Below are 12,937 nucleotides of genomic sequence, written 5' to 3'. Positions count from 1 at the left end.
ATTAGCATTAGCATTAGCAATAAAGGTCGCACAATTCCGGATGGCTGCACAACGCTTATCTTGCTGTTTAACTGTAATTAAATGTATAATAGCACTAGACTCTCATCCGGTTACAATATTCCAACACGGGAGATACCATGTTTTCCTCTTTAGATGAGCGTGTAATACTATCCAGTAAGATAAGGGGCTCCTGGCCGGTACCTTGCTAACCTCGGGGATTGGAAGGTATGTTAGTAAACATCTATCTAGAATGCGCAGAGATCTCTACGTCACCTAGTGGTATAGATGTTTGTAGGGAGGTTTTGGACTCAATGTTAGTAAATTGAACGTTTGTTTTTTTTTGTTTTTTTTAACACCACCACCACCACCACCAATACCATCACCACAAAAAGCCATGCTAGATTTTAATACAAATACATTACAAAACGAACACAACAATAAAACCATCTTCCTGGCCCTGCTGCCCACACGATACTGACGCGCAATAATATTAATTACCACAATGACCCCCCACTGCATGCATGACTTGAACATGAACACGAACATAGCACAAAGAGAACACCACAAAAATCCACCTTCCCATCACCACTGCTTGCACGATACTCCTTTGACGTTTAGCGTTGATTCAACGCTGTATCTTTTGTGGTATATAAATAACTATTTTCAGGTTTTCTTTTCTTTCATAGGCTGTAGTTTATGCAACAAGTTGCAATAATAAGATTTTTTCAGTACGAGTTGTACATTTATCCGCCATTGGATAAATACGACGAGGGCTGAAAAAATCAAGTTTTGCAACAAGTTGCTTACAACATTTTTTGCAATTCCGAAAAACTCTTCTTCAATGGAATTTTATTTAAACATTCATTTGTTTAGCAAATGCATCGTTCAAAACAAAAAATATTGAAAAATGTTACTTTTCGATACTAGTGTTGAAAAGTTCATCTTTTCAGCACCCATTTCAGTGCTGAAAAGTTCTACTTATTGAAAGGTATTAATATTCCATTCTGTAATTTTTGGTAGGGAAAAGTAGGTCGTTTCGTTTCTCCAGAAGGACAGGAAAAGTTGACAGTTTCACAGTGGAATTGCAAAAATTGTCTTTTTGCAATTCCGTCGTGAAACTATTTACTTTTCCTGTCATTCTTGAACGACGAAACAGCCTACTTTTCTGTACCAAAAATAACAGAATCGAATAGCAACACTTTTCAAAATAAATGCTGAAAAGTTCTACAAATGGGTGCTGAAAAGTTGAACTTTTCAGCACTTGTTTCGAAAAGTAACACTTTTCAACATTTTTTTGATTTAAACGATTTATTGACAAAATACATGAAAATTTGACATAAAATTTCACTCAGTGTGTGTTTTTTTGGAATTGCAAAAAAATTTGTATGGAACTCGTTGCAAAACTTGATTTTTTCAGCACTCTTCGTATTTATCCAACTCGGTGAACCTCGTTGGATAAATGCACGACTCGTGCTTAAAAAATCCTATTTTTGCAACTTGTTGCATAAACTACCATTAAAGTTTTTGCAGTAAGTAAACTGTATCAAAGTATCGACGTGCCATGATTTGCTCAATAAAAATGACAATAAAAATATACATCTTTACTCTTTATTATTCATATGTATTGATTTTTTTTAACAAAAATCCTGATAAATAAATAATAAATAATAAAACATTGATCATTTTTTATGCTTTCAAATAAAATACGAGTTTGTGTAGCTTCTAGTAGTATGAGTAAAAAACAGTTATCAGAACCCCTGATAAACATCTAATTGTTTATTGACTGTTACGCAAAAAAAATCTTTTGTTTATTTCCCCCCAAAATGAGTAACACCATCCTGATACAGCTGCAAAAGTAGGTGCCAATCCGCAAATAGATTGCGGTCCGGTCAGCGATTTGTGGCGCGCCACGGTGTTTTGGGCCACGTGCCACATTCCTCCCCTGGCGGTCGTAACTCCCTCGAGCTCCCCCCTTTTTTTCTTCCTTCCGTACAAGTCACGATTGCCGAGCTCCCAAATCGTCCGGAAAATCAATTGCAACAATTCATGTGTTTTATTGCACCCGCGTGGCAGGACACAGGTCTGTAATCCGGCAGATTAGAGAGTCGGACATGAATCAAGTCGGAATAATGTCCCGCCTCCGTTTAGTCGGCTAGTCCAAATCCTTTGATGTACTGTTTCGGTGACGATGGAGCATTAATCATTTTTTTTAAAGGCCATCCAATTATCGGAATCGCTTGTAATGGACTAGTTTAGGAAAAGGTCTTGAAATTTAGATCTGAGTTGTGATTTCGAAAGATACTTACGTCCTTTTGAAAACTGCCACGAGACAAATAAATAATAAAACAAATCTGAGCGTTGCGTGAAAATTTACGATACAATTTATCGCATCTCGAGACGAGACTTGGAGCAACCAGGTCGTTGGCACTTCAAAAAGCACCGGTACGCAGCGGAACCGGAAGCCCCGGTAAAGGAGGAGCAGATGACGATGGCGGGCGTCGCCGGCAATACCGACAAATCAATATGGCGCTCTCCGCCCCTTAATGGATCATTAAATTCACATTTCTGTGGCATAAATCTCTCCCCTGCCTAGATGTGCCACACTCTTCAGCAGCAGCGGTACCTGCCAGCCTAGCTTGGGAAGAACTTTATTTGGCTTCTTGGAGAGGTATTTGCGGGATTTGAGGGAAGAAGTGTTTTATGAGATGAGAAGTGTTTTGTGATGATGAGGCAATGCCTAAACTGCCCATTTCTGCAACGTCATGTCGGAATTCGGATCATTGTCAATTAAAACCAGCAAATTTATGTAATCAAGATGCATTATAAGTTAACATTTATTAATACTTTCTACATTCTACAACTATAAAAGAGCTAAAAATCTACAATCATCTTACAAAAATACGAAAAAGCGATCGCTGTCACCTTCCAACTCAAACAAAAATCTGGTGTAGTGTAGCATCAACTGTTCCCTTTGAGAGGAGTCCGAATCGGAACAGCGCGGTCAATCGTAATGTACAAATTTCGTGTGGTGCGGGGATCGCCTTCACAATAGCCTATCACATTCAAAGTTTCACTTTTTTTCTTTTATTTAAGGTTTTGTTTTAAAATCATTTCGCTAGCTTCGATAACTTACTTAAACTCGAACAGGTGTGGTGGTGGAAGTTGTGGGACTGTTTCGCGCTTTGAGTTTGTAATATAAATAAGAGGATTCTGGTATTAGTTGCGCGCGCTGAAGTTTTTGATGAAATGAAGTCACTTGTTTAAAGTTATTGTTGCTGAACTGTGAGTTGTGGAACTTTAGCTTTCTTGCGAGGTAGCAATGGCCTCTCAATGGTGCGGAAGTTGCGCCGCGAGGTACTGCTTGTACAATCGCTGCTTGCAGAACTGGTAGAACTCGATCTCGCGGGTAAAGTTTCGTCGGACCAGCTCCTTGATCTCCTCGGAGACGGGCGGCTTGAAGTTGTTCTTGTTGATCTTCTGGAGCAGGTTCACCTCGTTGAAGTAGACGGAGGGCGCCCCGGAGAAGAACTTGGGCACGTACTTCTCGAGAACGGAAAGGGTCGTGTTGAGATCTTCCAGGACTCCGACTACGGCGTACTGGCTTTCAACGGCGTACTTGGCGCGTTCCAGGGCTCCGGGGCTGTTGAAGGGTCTGGAAGAACATTTATAACTAAGTACCTGGCGATCGTAACACCACCCATTCTACTTACAAGCACTGATCGTCGTGACCGCAGAAGAACAGTGTCTGTCGGCGATGGTCCCCGATTCCCTCGTGGATGGCTCCCTGGGCGTAGGTACATTCCGGGTCGCCCTGGAGCACGCAAGTCTCAAAGTCCTTCTTCAGCCAGCGAGGATCGGGCAGGGGTAGATCGGGGAAGGCTTGCTTCCGCTCGACAAAGTACCACGGCGCACGGACGTAGTAGTACCAGCTGATGATCCGTTCGACGGGATCGCGCACCATGTTGACGTAGATCGGCATGGGCAACCCGAAGCGGGTAAAGTTCGTATAGCAGACGTGCTTGACGTACACGGAAGGTACGGGAAGATCGGAAACCATTTCGGCCAGTTCCTGCTGGCGGTCTGGCGAAAGGCGGATCACCTCGAGCCGCTGGACCACGTCCCGGTGAAAGGTGTAATCGTTCCGGATGGCCAACCGGCGGAGCAGCTCCATGAACGTCTGGCTGCCGACCTTGGGCACGCGGTTGAAGAAGATGATGGGCACCTGGGCGCGGCGGGTGTTGTTCAGGTCGTGGGCGCTCAGCGTTTGCATCTGGAATTGGTGTTGAAGTTTGTTCGTTATATCTCTGTTGCCCATTTTGTTTGGATTTCCTTTCTTTTTTTTCATTTTGAACAACTTTTATTGTACCGTTACCTTTATTTCTCTTATATTTATGTTTTTCTTCCTCCGTTTTTAGTATTTAAAAAAATATCATATTTAGCTTTTTTTCTTCAGTGTAAGATTTTTTAGCAAATTCAGTCAAGTTTTATGAATTTTCAAATTACAACTTACCGAAATTCGGTAATAAAGTTCAATATTGTTCATCGTACAGACGATTTTTTTCATTTTTCATTAGCCAATCTAAGCTTTACATCCACCGAATTTGGTAAAAATGGAAGTTTGTCACACAAAGTGAAAAGCTAGGTCTTTTCAGAATAAAAGAGCTACACGGAAAAAATCCCGATATCTTTAATTGACGTTTTGTCACTGAAAGTTAAATTATTAAAATAAATAGGTTTTTTTTGAATTTTTGATTTTTTTATGCATATTTTTGGGGTTGTGATATCGAGTTAGGCCATTACAAATATTTTTTGAAGTTTATGTCATCCCCCTCCCCCTTCAAAATTGGTCCGAAAAATCAGGGGGCAAAAAAATATTTTTTCCAAAAACATCAAAATTTCAATGAAAATAAAAGTCAAATCATATGAAAACAATCTAAAACGCATTTTTCTGCATTGATAATCATATTCAGCATGATAGGGCTTGGATTTTTTTTTGTAAAATTCCTATGTACAGCACCGCAAAAACTTTTTTTTTGCAAAAAAAATAATTTTCGTCAATAAATAGGTATTTTGAAAACTAATTTCAAAACAACTGGACAGGTGTACAATGCATTTTTAAACACTTGTTAAAACTGTGGCTCGTAAATTCATTTTTTTTTGCCCCCCCCCTCGACTTTGGTCAGAGTCAAGGGACATAAACTTCAAAAATTATATACAACGGCCTTATGAATTGAAAATAAAAGATTTTTCGAAGAAAATTTAAAAAAATGTCAAACAAAGTAATAAAAATTTTGAAAATTTTCAAAAAATATTATTTTTTTAGCAATTTGAAAAAAAATTTCACGAGAGAAAAACACTATGCAAAAAATTAAAAAAAAAAACTGAGTAAAATCTCCCACAGTTTGTCTACTTTGATTTTGTTGTTCATCAGTTAACGGCTTTGTGAAAAATGATATTTTTCTTTTTCAATTCGCGATACCTCAAATTTTTTTTGATGGATTTAAAAAAAAATATGTTTAAAATTGAAAATCAAACAAGTAGTTTCCGAGACATCGCAAGTTGAAAAATAAACGGTAGTTAGATTACATTGAGAGAATTCATTTTTAAAAAAATATTTTTCAAGCTTCAAAAGGCTATATCACAGCAACCGGTAGTCCGATCAAAATAAGGTTAAATTAAAAATGTTTTCTCAGCTTTTCGAAAATATTGTTTGCAATGAAGCTTTTCCTTCGTGATTTTTTTTCACATTGTACATTAATAAACATTTTTCGGAAATTTCACCATTATCTGCTTTTTGTTTGCAATTGCAAATTAGATTTCACATCTAAACATGATTTTTGAAAAATTGTTTGAAAAAAATCATTTTTTAATCCTTAGCACTAAAAATGACTTTTTTAGCCCCCTAAGTGGTATTGAACCATAAAAAACTGCAGATATCATCAAATTTACAATTTTTTAAAATATGTTTTTGGAAGTGCAACTTTTTTTAACTTCATAAGGCCGTTGCAAATATTTTTCAAAGTTTATGTCACCCCCTCCCCTTTAAAATCGGTTTGAAAAATTATTAGAAATGCATTATCCTGCGTTTATAATCATATTTAGCATGCCTGGGATCGATCAAAAATATTTTCAATTTTTGTGTAACCGCAACATGATTTCGCGCAAACCTTGATTGCTATACACCAAAAGCCCTGTTGTTTTGCAATCATTAGTTTCAAAATATCGAATTATTGAAGAGATTTTTTTTTCGCCGAAAAAATAACTTTTTGCGGTGCTGTACTTTGCTCAGTGGGAAAAACGGACCCAAAAAATTACCGCAACATGATTTCACGCAGACCATCGATTGCTATACACCAAAAGCTTCGTTTTTGCACCAGGAACAATAATCCGATGCAAAATCGCACTGCACGGACCGGTGGCCGGAGTACAGACCCGTAAGATCCGGATTTTTGAAAAAAGTGTCAGATTATCCTAATTGTGAACTGATAAGCTTTCTTCTACCATGAATAGTCATGAAAAACAATCCTAGAATAATATTAAATACCATAGGACCCATCGGAACCGGTTCCACCGATCTCCGGTGGCCACATCCGGAACCGCATTAGGAAACAACGTAAACTAGTCATGCGACGTGTCAAACTTCTTGATTTTGGATGGAGAGTATCCTTAAAATAAATGTTTACCTTCAGTGACCGGTTCCCACGTTCTCCAGTGGCCACATCCGAAGATCATACATGGCAAAATCCTTAAACCACTCTTGCGATACATCAAACTTCATGTTTTTAAGAGAGGAGTGTAAAACTCATGTCTCCGTCCAAAATCAAGAAGTTTGATACGTCGCATGACTGGTTTACGCTGTTTCCTAATGCGGTTCCGGATGTGGCCACCGGAGATAGGTGGAACCGGTTCCGATGGGTCATACGGTATTTAATATTATTCTAGGATTGTTTTTCATGACTATTCATGGTAGAAGAAAGCTTATCAGTTCACAACTGGAATAATCTGACACTTTGTCCAAAAATTCGGATCTTCCGGTGGCCTGTACTCCGGCCACCGGTTCGTGCAGTGCGATTTTTCATCGGATTATTGTTCCTGGTGCAAAAACGAAGCTTTTGGTGTATAGCAATCGATGGTTTGCACGAAATCATGTTGCGGTTCCACAAAAATTGAAAATATTTTTGATCGATCCCAGGCATGCTAAATATGATTATAAACGCAGGATAATGCATTTCCAATTGTTTTGAGTTGATTAGACTTCTATTTCCTTGTAAATTTTGAAGTTTAAAAAAAAAATTTGTCCCCTAATTTTTCAAACCGATTTTAAAGGGGAGGGGGCGTGCACTTTAAAACACTTTGCTTATTCAAATGTTGAGACCATACCTTGTTATTTAAATTTTTATATTTTTTAAAAATATATAGTGGATTAAATGTTTTGACAAGCCTGTCCCAAGTTATGACTACTATGTAATTTTCCGGCAAAATATCAAATTTAAATTTAAATATTAAAACCTATTAACCTCATTAACCTCTCAATTTTTTTCTCAGAAGCTACCATCATGTATCGTGCAAGTGCAAATAAGCCTGTTCCAATCAGCATTACCAACGTCGATAACATTTTGACCCTCTGAGCTAGATCAGCTATAGATCTACGGCAGTTCCCCCCCTCAGCTCACTCACCTGTCCGGTGCTCTTCAGGTAGTTGTACGTGTGGTGCAGATTACTTTCTCCGGATTGATGGCGCTGCGATGCCGGCAGATGCTGGTGCTGCTGCTGATTGGCCCCGGTTCCAAAGGCGGCTGTAACGGGAGAGAAAAAGCCTTCAGATATTGCTTGGAGTAAAAATCGCGTCGCGAGCTTTTAGTGCAGTTCAGGCCGTAAATTCTACCGGGGGGAGTAGGCACAGTGGGACTAGTTGTGGGCAAAATATGTCCCCAAGTCAACTTGACTAAAGTCGTAAAGGAGGGACATTTCGCGGGCGTCCAATAAATTAACCCCGCGACAGTCTTTCCCGGACGTGCTACGATGATGTTGTTGTGCAATTTGTTGATATTTGAAATGTGCATGTTTTACAGCTACTACCGCCAGCCGCCTAGTCACGTTAATGGTTTGGTCGTGGGAACTGTGGGGTCATTCCGGGAGTCGATGAAAACGCATTTTGACCGATAGCCGGCCACGATTCGAGCGGTAATCTCGGGCGGAAAGTTCGATTTACCTAAACAACCTCGTAACAGGTGACAGGCCAATCTTGGATACTTTGTAATTATAATAAACTGCGCGCTGTTGATGGACCTTTCAACAAACAGCAATATTTATTTCTGAACTTTTATCGATGACCTGTTACAGTCTCGTGCTGTCTTAGTTTTAGAAGATAGGCACTAGACTGGGCTCAAGAAACCAATAACATCTAAATATGAAAGGTTTAAAATGAAATATTTTTTTGCAATAGATCAAAATATTGTATTAATTTACTCTTAATCAAAAGAAATTTTAGAAATTCAGTATTTTTAATGTGCATTGAATTTCAAATTTGTTTGCTACACAACTTTCCTATAGAATTGCAACAGTGAAGGTGTTGAAAAGAGTTATGTTCCTTTCACACCACGTTTACTTTTTAGTAGCCGGTTGGCACGTGCGCGATCTTTTCTGCTATCGAGTAGTTTCGACCTTCCTGGATGGATCGCTGTTGATACTGGCGGGGTCAAACTGTTCAAACGAAAGGTTTAGAAGTGAGAGGCGATTTTGACAGAGTAAGAAATATCGTGTTTTTACCTTGCAAGTTATGCAATTGAATTCATTCCAAAACATTTTTTCAAAAAATGAAGCAAAATCACAGAATAAATTACAACGATTGCCGTACCATGGTGCTCTTTTCCCACACTTTAATCATGAACCTCAGCTCCAACATCGAAACATAATTAATAGCCCGCAAATGAGCGCGCATAAAACAATTCCCCGATTTCAGCAGCCGATAAATTTTAGTCCCGGCCCACAGAGCCCATAGCGCGAGGTGCGACATCACTCACCGACGTAGCTCATCCAGCAAATTATCGGAATGATTTATGTTTGGCGAAGCATTAACTCGATGCTGGTAGCATCAGTAGCAAAATTCGTTAGGGTGGTTTAAAAAAATGCCTAGTTGTAACTTTCACTTTGTTTTAAACATTTATTTCAAATTATTACATTAAAAAGCCCCATAAAAAAAATCTAAAAAAAATGGAGCAAACCAAAAAAAAAAAAGAAACTCCCAACCGCACAAATCTGCCCAAATTGTGCGTGACAATTGCGAGCAGGTGTTGGATAAAGCTCTCCCGCCCCTCGTCCTTCAAGCTGCTGTAGGCTGCCGAACAAATGACACATTGGAAAATAACGGGGTGATAAGCTAGATTTTCCGCGATGTTTTGATAAAGTGTTCCGCAGCAAACGGATTTGTGGTGCGCTTTGTGGGTGGGATTGGCTGAAAAATGGCACGATTTAATTTTTATTCGAGGTTCTCCCGGCCAGGTGGAAGTAACATAATGGTAATGTTTATGTTAACTATATTATTGTTGTATCGGAAAATCATTAACTAGACTAAATGTTAGTAGCAAAATAAAACATATCAACTTTTAAATCAAAAAAATATTTCTGTCTACATCTGGATATTTAATTAATCACAAAAATCTATTTTGTAAGTTCAAATTTAATTTGTTTGGATTTTGCTGTTTTTAAAATGTTTGATTTTTCACTGATTAAAATAGAAAATTTTAATGCAAAAATTTCTACATATAACCCACTGCAAATAAATTAAAAGGCATTGTTTAACGTTGTTTTCTCCTTCTTTATTAATTTAGTAATGTTTTGCATATTTTTAACACCGTCTGCAAATTCAAATTTTGACGGTGTTTTATAGTAGAATCGTTTTTTCTTCTTATATTAGGCATATTATTTTCAGCATAAATATTTGAAAGAAATTTGAAGTGACGATAATGTTTCAAATCGACTCTATCCTGCTAACTTCTATCAAAACATTGCAATAGGGCCGAAGCCGAAGTGCAAACAAAGAGTCTATTCTGCTCGTTCCAAATGTAAACATCAACTGACGTGAGCAAGTCTATCTTTGCTTACACTTCGGCATTGGTCCTTTTACATTGTTTTGCTTGAATTGTCGTACGTCGCTTTTTGAGGAAAATGCGTTTTAATGTTTGACCTTGAATCAACAAAAACGAGAGCACACAATGTAAACAATAACAAACACAAAAAAAAACAAACCATCCACATTAACGACCCCCGGGTCTTTTGTGGTCTCTATTGCAAGTTTCTGCTCGAACCTAGGAGTCCGAAGACTTGAATGGGGAGAGCACCCAAATCTCTTTCTACTCCAAGGAACCTTCCACCCCAGTGTTTGAACTGACGACCTTTGTATTGCGAGTCCAACCGCCGCCAGCGATTCCACCGGAGTAGGCTTGGTTTGGTGTGTTGTTTGTACTTATGGCATGTAGACGACTCCTACACCTGGAATGACTTAACGGCCTAACAACAACCAAGGCTGGGACCGACATTTTACTTCCTCATCCGATGGAAGGTTGGAGAAGATGGGAATCGAACCCAGAATCATCCGCTTACAAAGCGGACAGCGTAACCATTCGGCCACGCACTGCCACGTATTGTTTGGTTAACCATTCATTGTCCATATGCATTGTCCCGAAGTTTGGTTCTGTAAATTACAGGAAATTGAAATATAGTGAACTCTCTCGTTGTCGATATTGGGACCGTCGAGGACGGAAGGTAAAAAAATAATAGATCGAAAAATCAAAGCATGCTACTTGAAGGGATTGAAAAAAGGTATTGACAGCTGGAGCAATATTGATACCAAGAAAATCGACAGCCAGAGAGTCAACTATACACATTTTGATGAAAAAATATGAAAGACTCGTGAAACCGGTTCCGTGTCCATGACGGAGGCCAATTTTTAAAAAAAGCTTTTTAATAAAAAAGATAAAAATATTTTAATGTTTTTCATATAAAAAAATTGTCATTTTTTTATCATCGAATATTAAATTTTCAAAAATGGACTTCATCATGCACATAAGATATTTCTTAGAAATCCCCACCTCAAATTCCAGCCAATTCAGTTCATCCATATCATATCTTCTTGGAAATTTCAGAAGGGATTAGAAGTCATCTTTCAAGTGGATTTAAGCAATATTCTGTAATTAAAAAATTTGAGATTTTCTACGTGTATGTAACAACTTAGGAGCACTGCAATAAGTCAAATTCAAATTGTATTCGAAAATTCTCCCCCTTCAACATTAAAAATCCGTAATTATTTTGATGAAAAAATACCTGCAATAGTTAATTTTTTCATTTTTAAAGCTAAAATATTAAATATTACAATAGCACAAATGTTATTCGATTTAACAAAATTTAATTTATTTAGATTGTTTTTATTAAAAAATATATTGCTTTAAATAAGGAGTTTATTTATTATTAACTTTTTAAGTCGAAATATCAGAGAATGTAAGAGCAATTCCATGTCAAATAGGGAATCGGTTGTACCCGACCCTCTCCGATTCCAATGAAACTTTGTAGACATGTTATTCTACGCTTATATAAGCCATTTTTGTGAATATGGAGCCAGTTACACTCGATAATGACATTTGAGAAGGGCGTAAGTGTTTTAAATATTTTTGTATTTCGTAATTTAAATATTGCTGTATCTCGAAGCCGTTGCATCGTATCAAAAAGTGGTCAAAGACAAACTTGTAGGAAATTTGACGGACTTTCCGAAAAAAATACACTGAAAGAAAAAAAACACTCCACTTTTATGAGATTTTTTGATTTTTAAGTTTAAAAGTCAAATTTGAGGGTGAACCCACGATTTTTTTTCGTTCAAATTGTTTGTGAAAATAGCCTAATATGTTACAAAAAGACTCACGAAAACTGCAGGATGGAGCAAAGCACCTAAAAAAATACAAAAATCATTTACTGAAATTGTATTTTTCAAAAGTGCTCTAAACATCAAAATTTTCAAAATCCGAATACGAGAGTCGATTCTCCAGCCAATTTTACATAAAAGTCTCCATATTGACCATTGTCCTAAGTCCAATCCTTGTGAAGTTACAGCGGTTTTAAACATAAAAATGTTGAAAAAATAGGTTTTTTGATGGTTTTTCGCAATTTCTATATCACACACATAATTTTTCAGTATTTTCGAGACTGAAAAATTATGTCTGTCATATAGAAATTGCGAAAAACCATCAAAAAACCTATTTTTTCAACTTTTTTATTTTTAAAACCGCTGTAACTTCACAAGGATTGGACTTAGGACAATGGTCAATATGGAGACTTTTTTTGTAAAATTGTCTGAAGAATCGACTCTCGTGTTCGGATTTTGAAAATTTTGATGTTTAGAGCACTTTTGAAAAATACAGTTTCAGTAAATGATTTTTGTATTTTTTTTGGGTGCGTTGCTCCATCCTGCATTTTTCGTGAGTCTTTTTGTAACATCTTAGGCTATTTTCACAAAAAATTTTGAACGAAAAAAATCGTGGGCTCACCCTCAGATTTGACTTTTAAACTTAAAAATCAAAAAATCTCATAAAAGTGGAGTGTTTTTTTCTTTCAGTGTATTTTTTTCGGAAAGCCCGTCAAATTTCCTACAAGTTTGGCTTTGACCACTTTTTGATACGATGCAACGGCTTCGAGATACAGCAATATTTAAATTACGAAATACAAAAATATTTAAAACACTTACGCCCTTCTCAAATGTCATTATCGAGTATAACTGGCTCCATATATACAAAAATGGCTTATATAAGCGTAGAATAACATGTCTACAAAGTTTCATTGAAATCGGAGAAGGTCGAGAAAAAAGTACCTAAAAAATTCCTGTTTTGGGCTGGAATTGCTCGTAATAGATTTTCAAGTTTGAAATTCATAATTGGTCCAATAGCTGGTG

The 12,937-nt window shown here is 37.4% G+C and overlaps 1 protein-coding gene across 1 annotated transcript in view; it reads right to left on the bottom strand.

Moving 5' to 3' along the window:
* Positions 1–2,801: 2,801 nt before the first annotated feature.
* The window catches only part of LOC6031031 (heparan sulfate 2-O-sulfotransferase pipe), a 283,006-nt gene continuing 272,870 nt past the window's right edge, over positions 2,802–12,937 (bottom strand). The window contains exons 4-6 of the mRNA XM_038264684.1: positions 7,678–7,796; positions 3,711–4,270; positions 2,802–3,652 (exon numbers count right to left, since the gene is read on the bottom strand). Coding sequence (XP_038120612.1) covers positions 3,328–3,652; positions 3,711–4,270; positions 7,678–7,796 — 1,004 coding nt within the window. The 3' untranslated portion in view covers positions 2,802–3,327. The remainder of the gene's footprint in view (positions 3,653–3,710; positions 4,271–7,677; positions 7,797–12,937) is intronic.

The sequence above is a fragment of the Culex quinquefasciatus genome, chromosome 3 (genome assembly GCF_015732765.1).
Source record: "Culex quinquefasciatus strain JHB chromosome 3, VPISU_Cqui_1.0_pri_paternal, whole genome shotgun sequence".
NCBI classification, from domain to species: domain Eukaryota; kingdom Metazoa; phylum Arthropoda; class Insecta; order Diptera; family Culicidae; genus Culex; species Culex quinquefasciatus.
The sequence above is the reverse complement of the archived record's forward strand: the minus strand, read 5'-3'. Positions and strand labels throughout refer to the sequence as shown.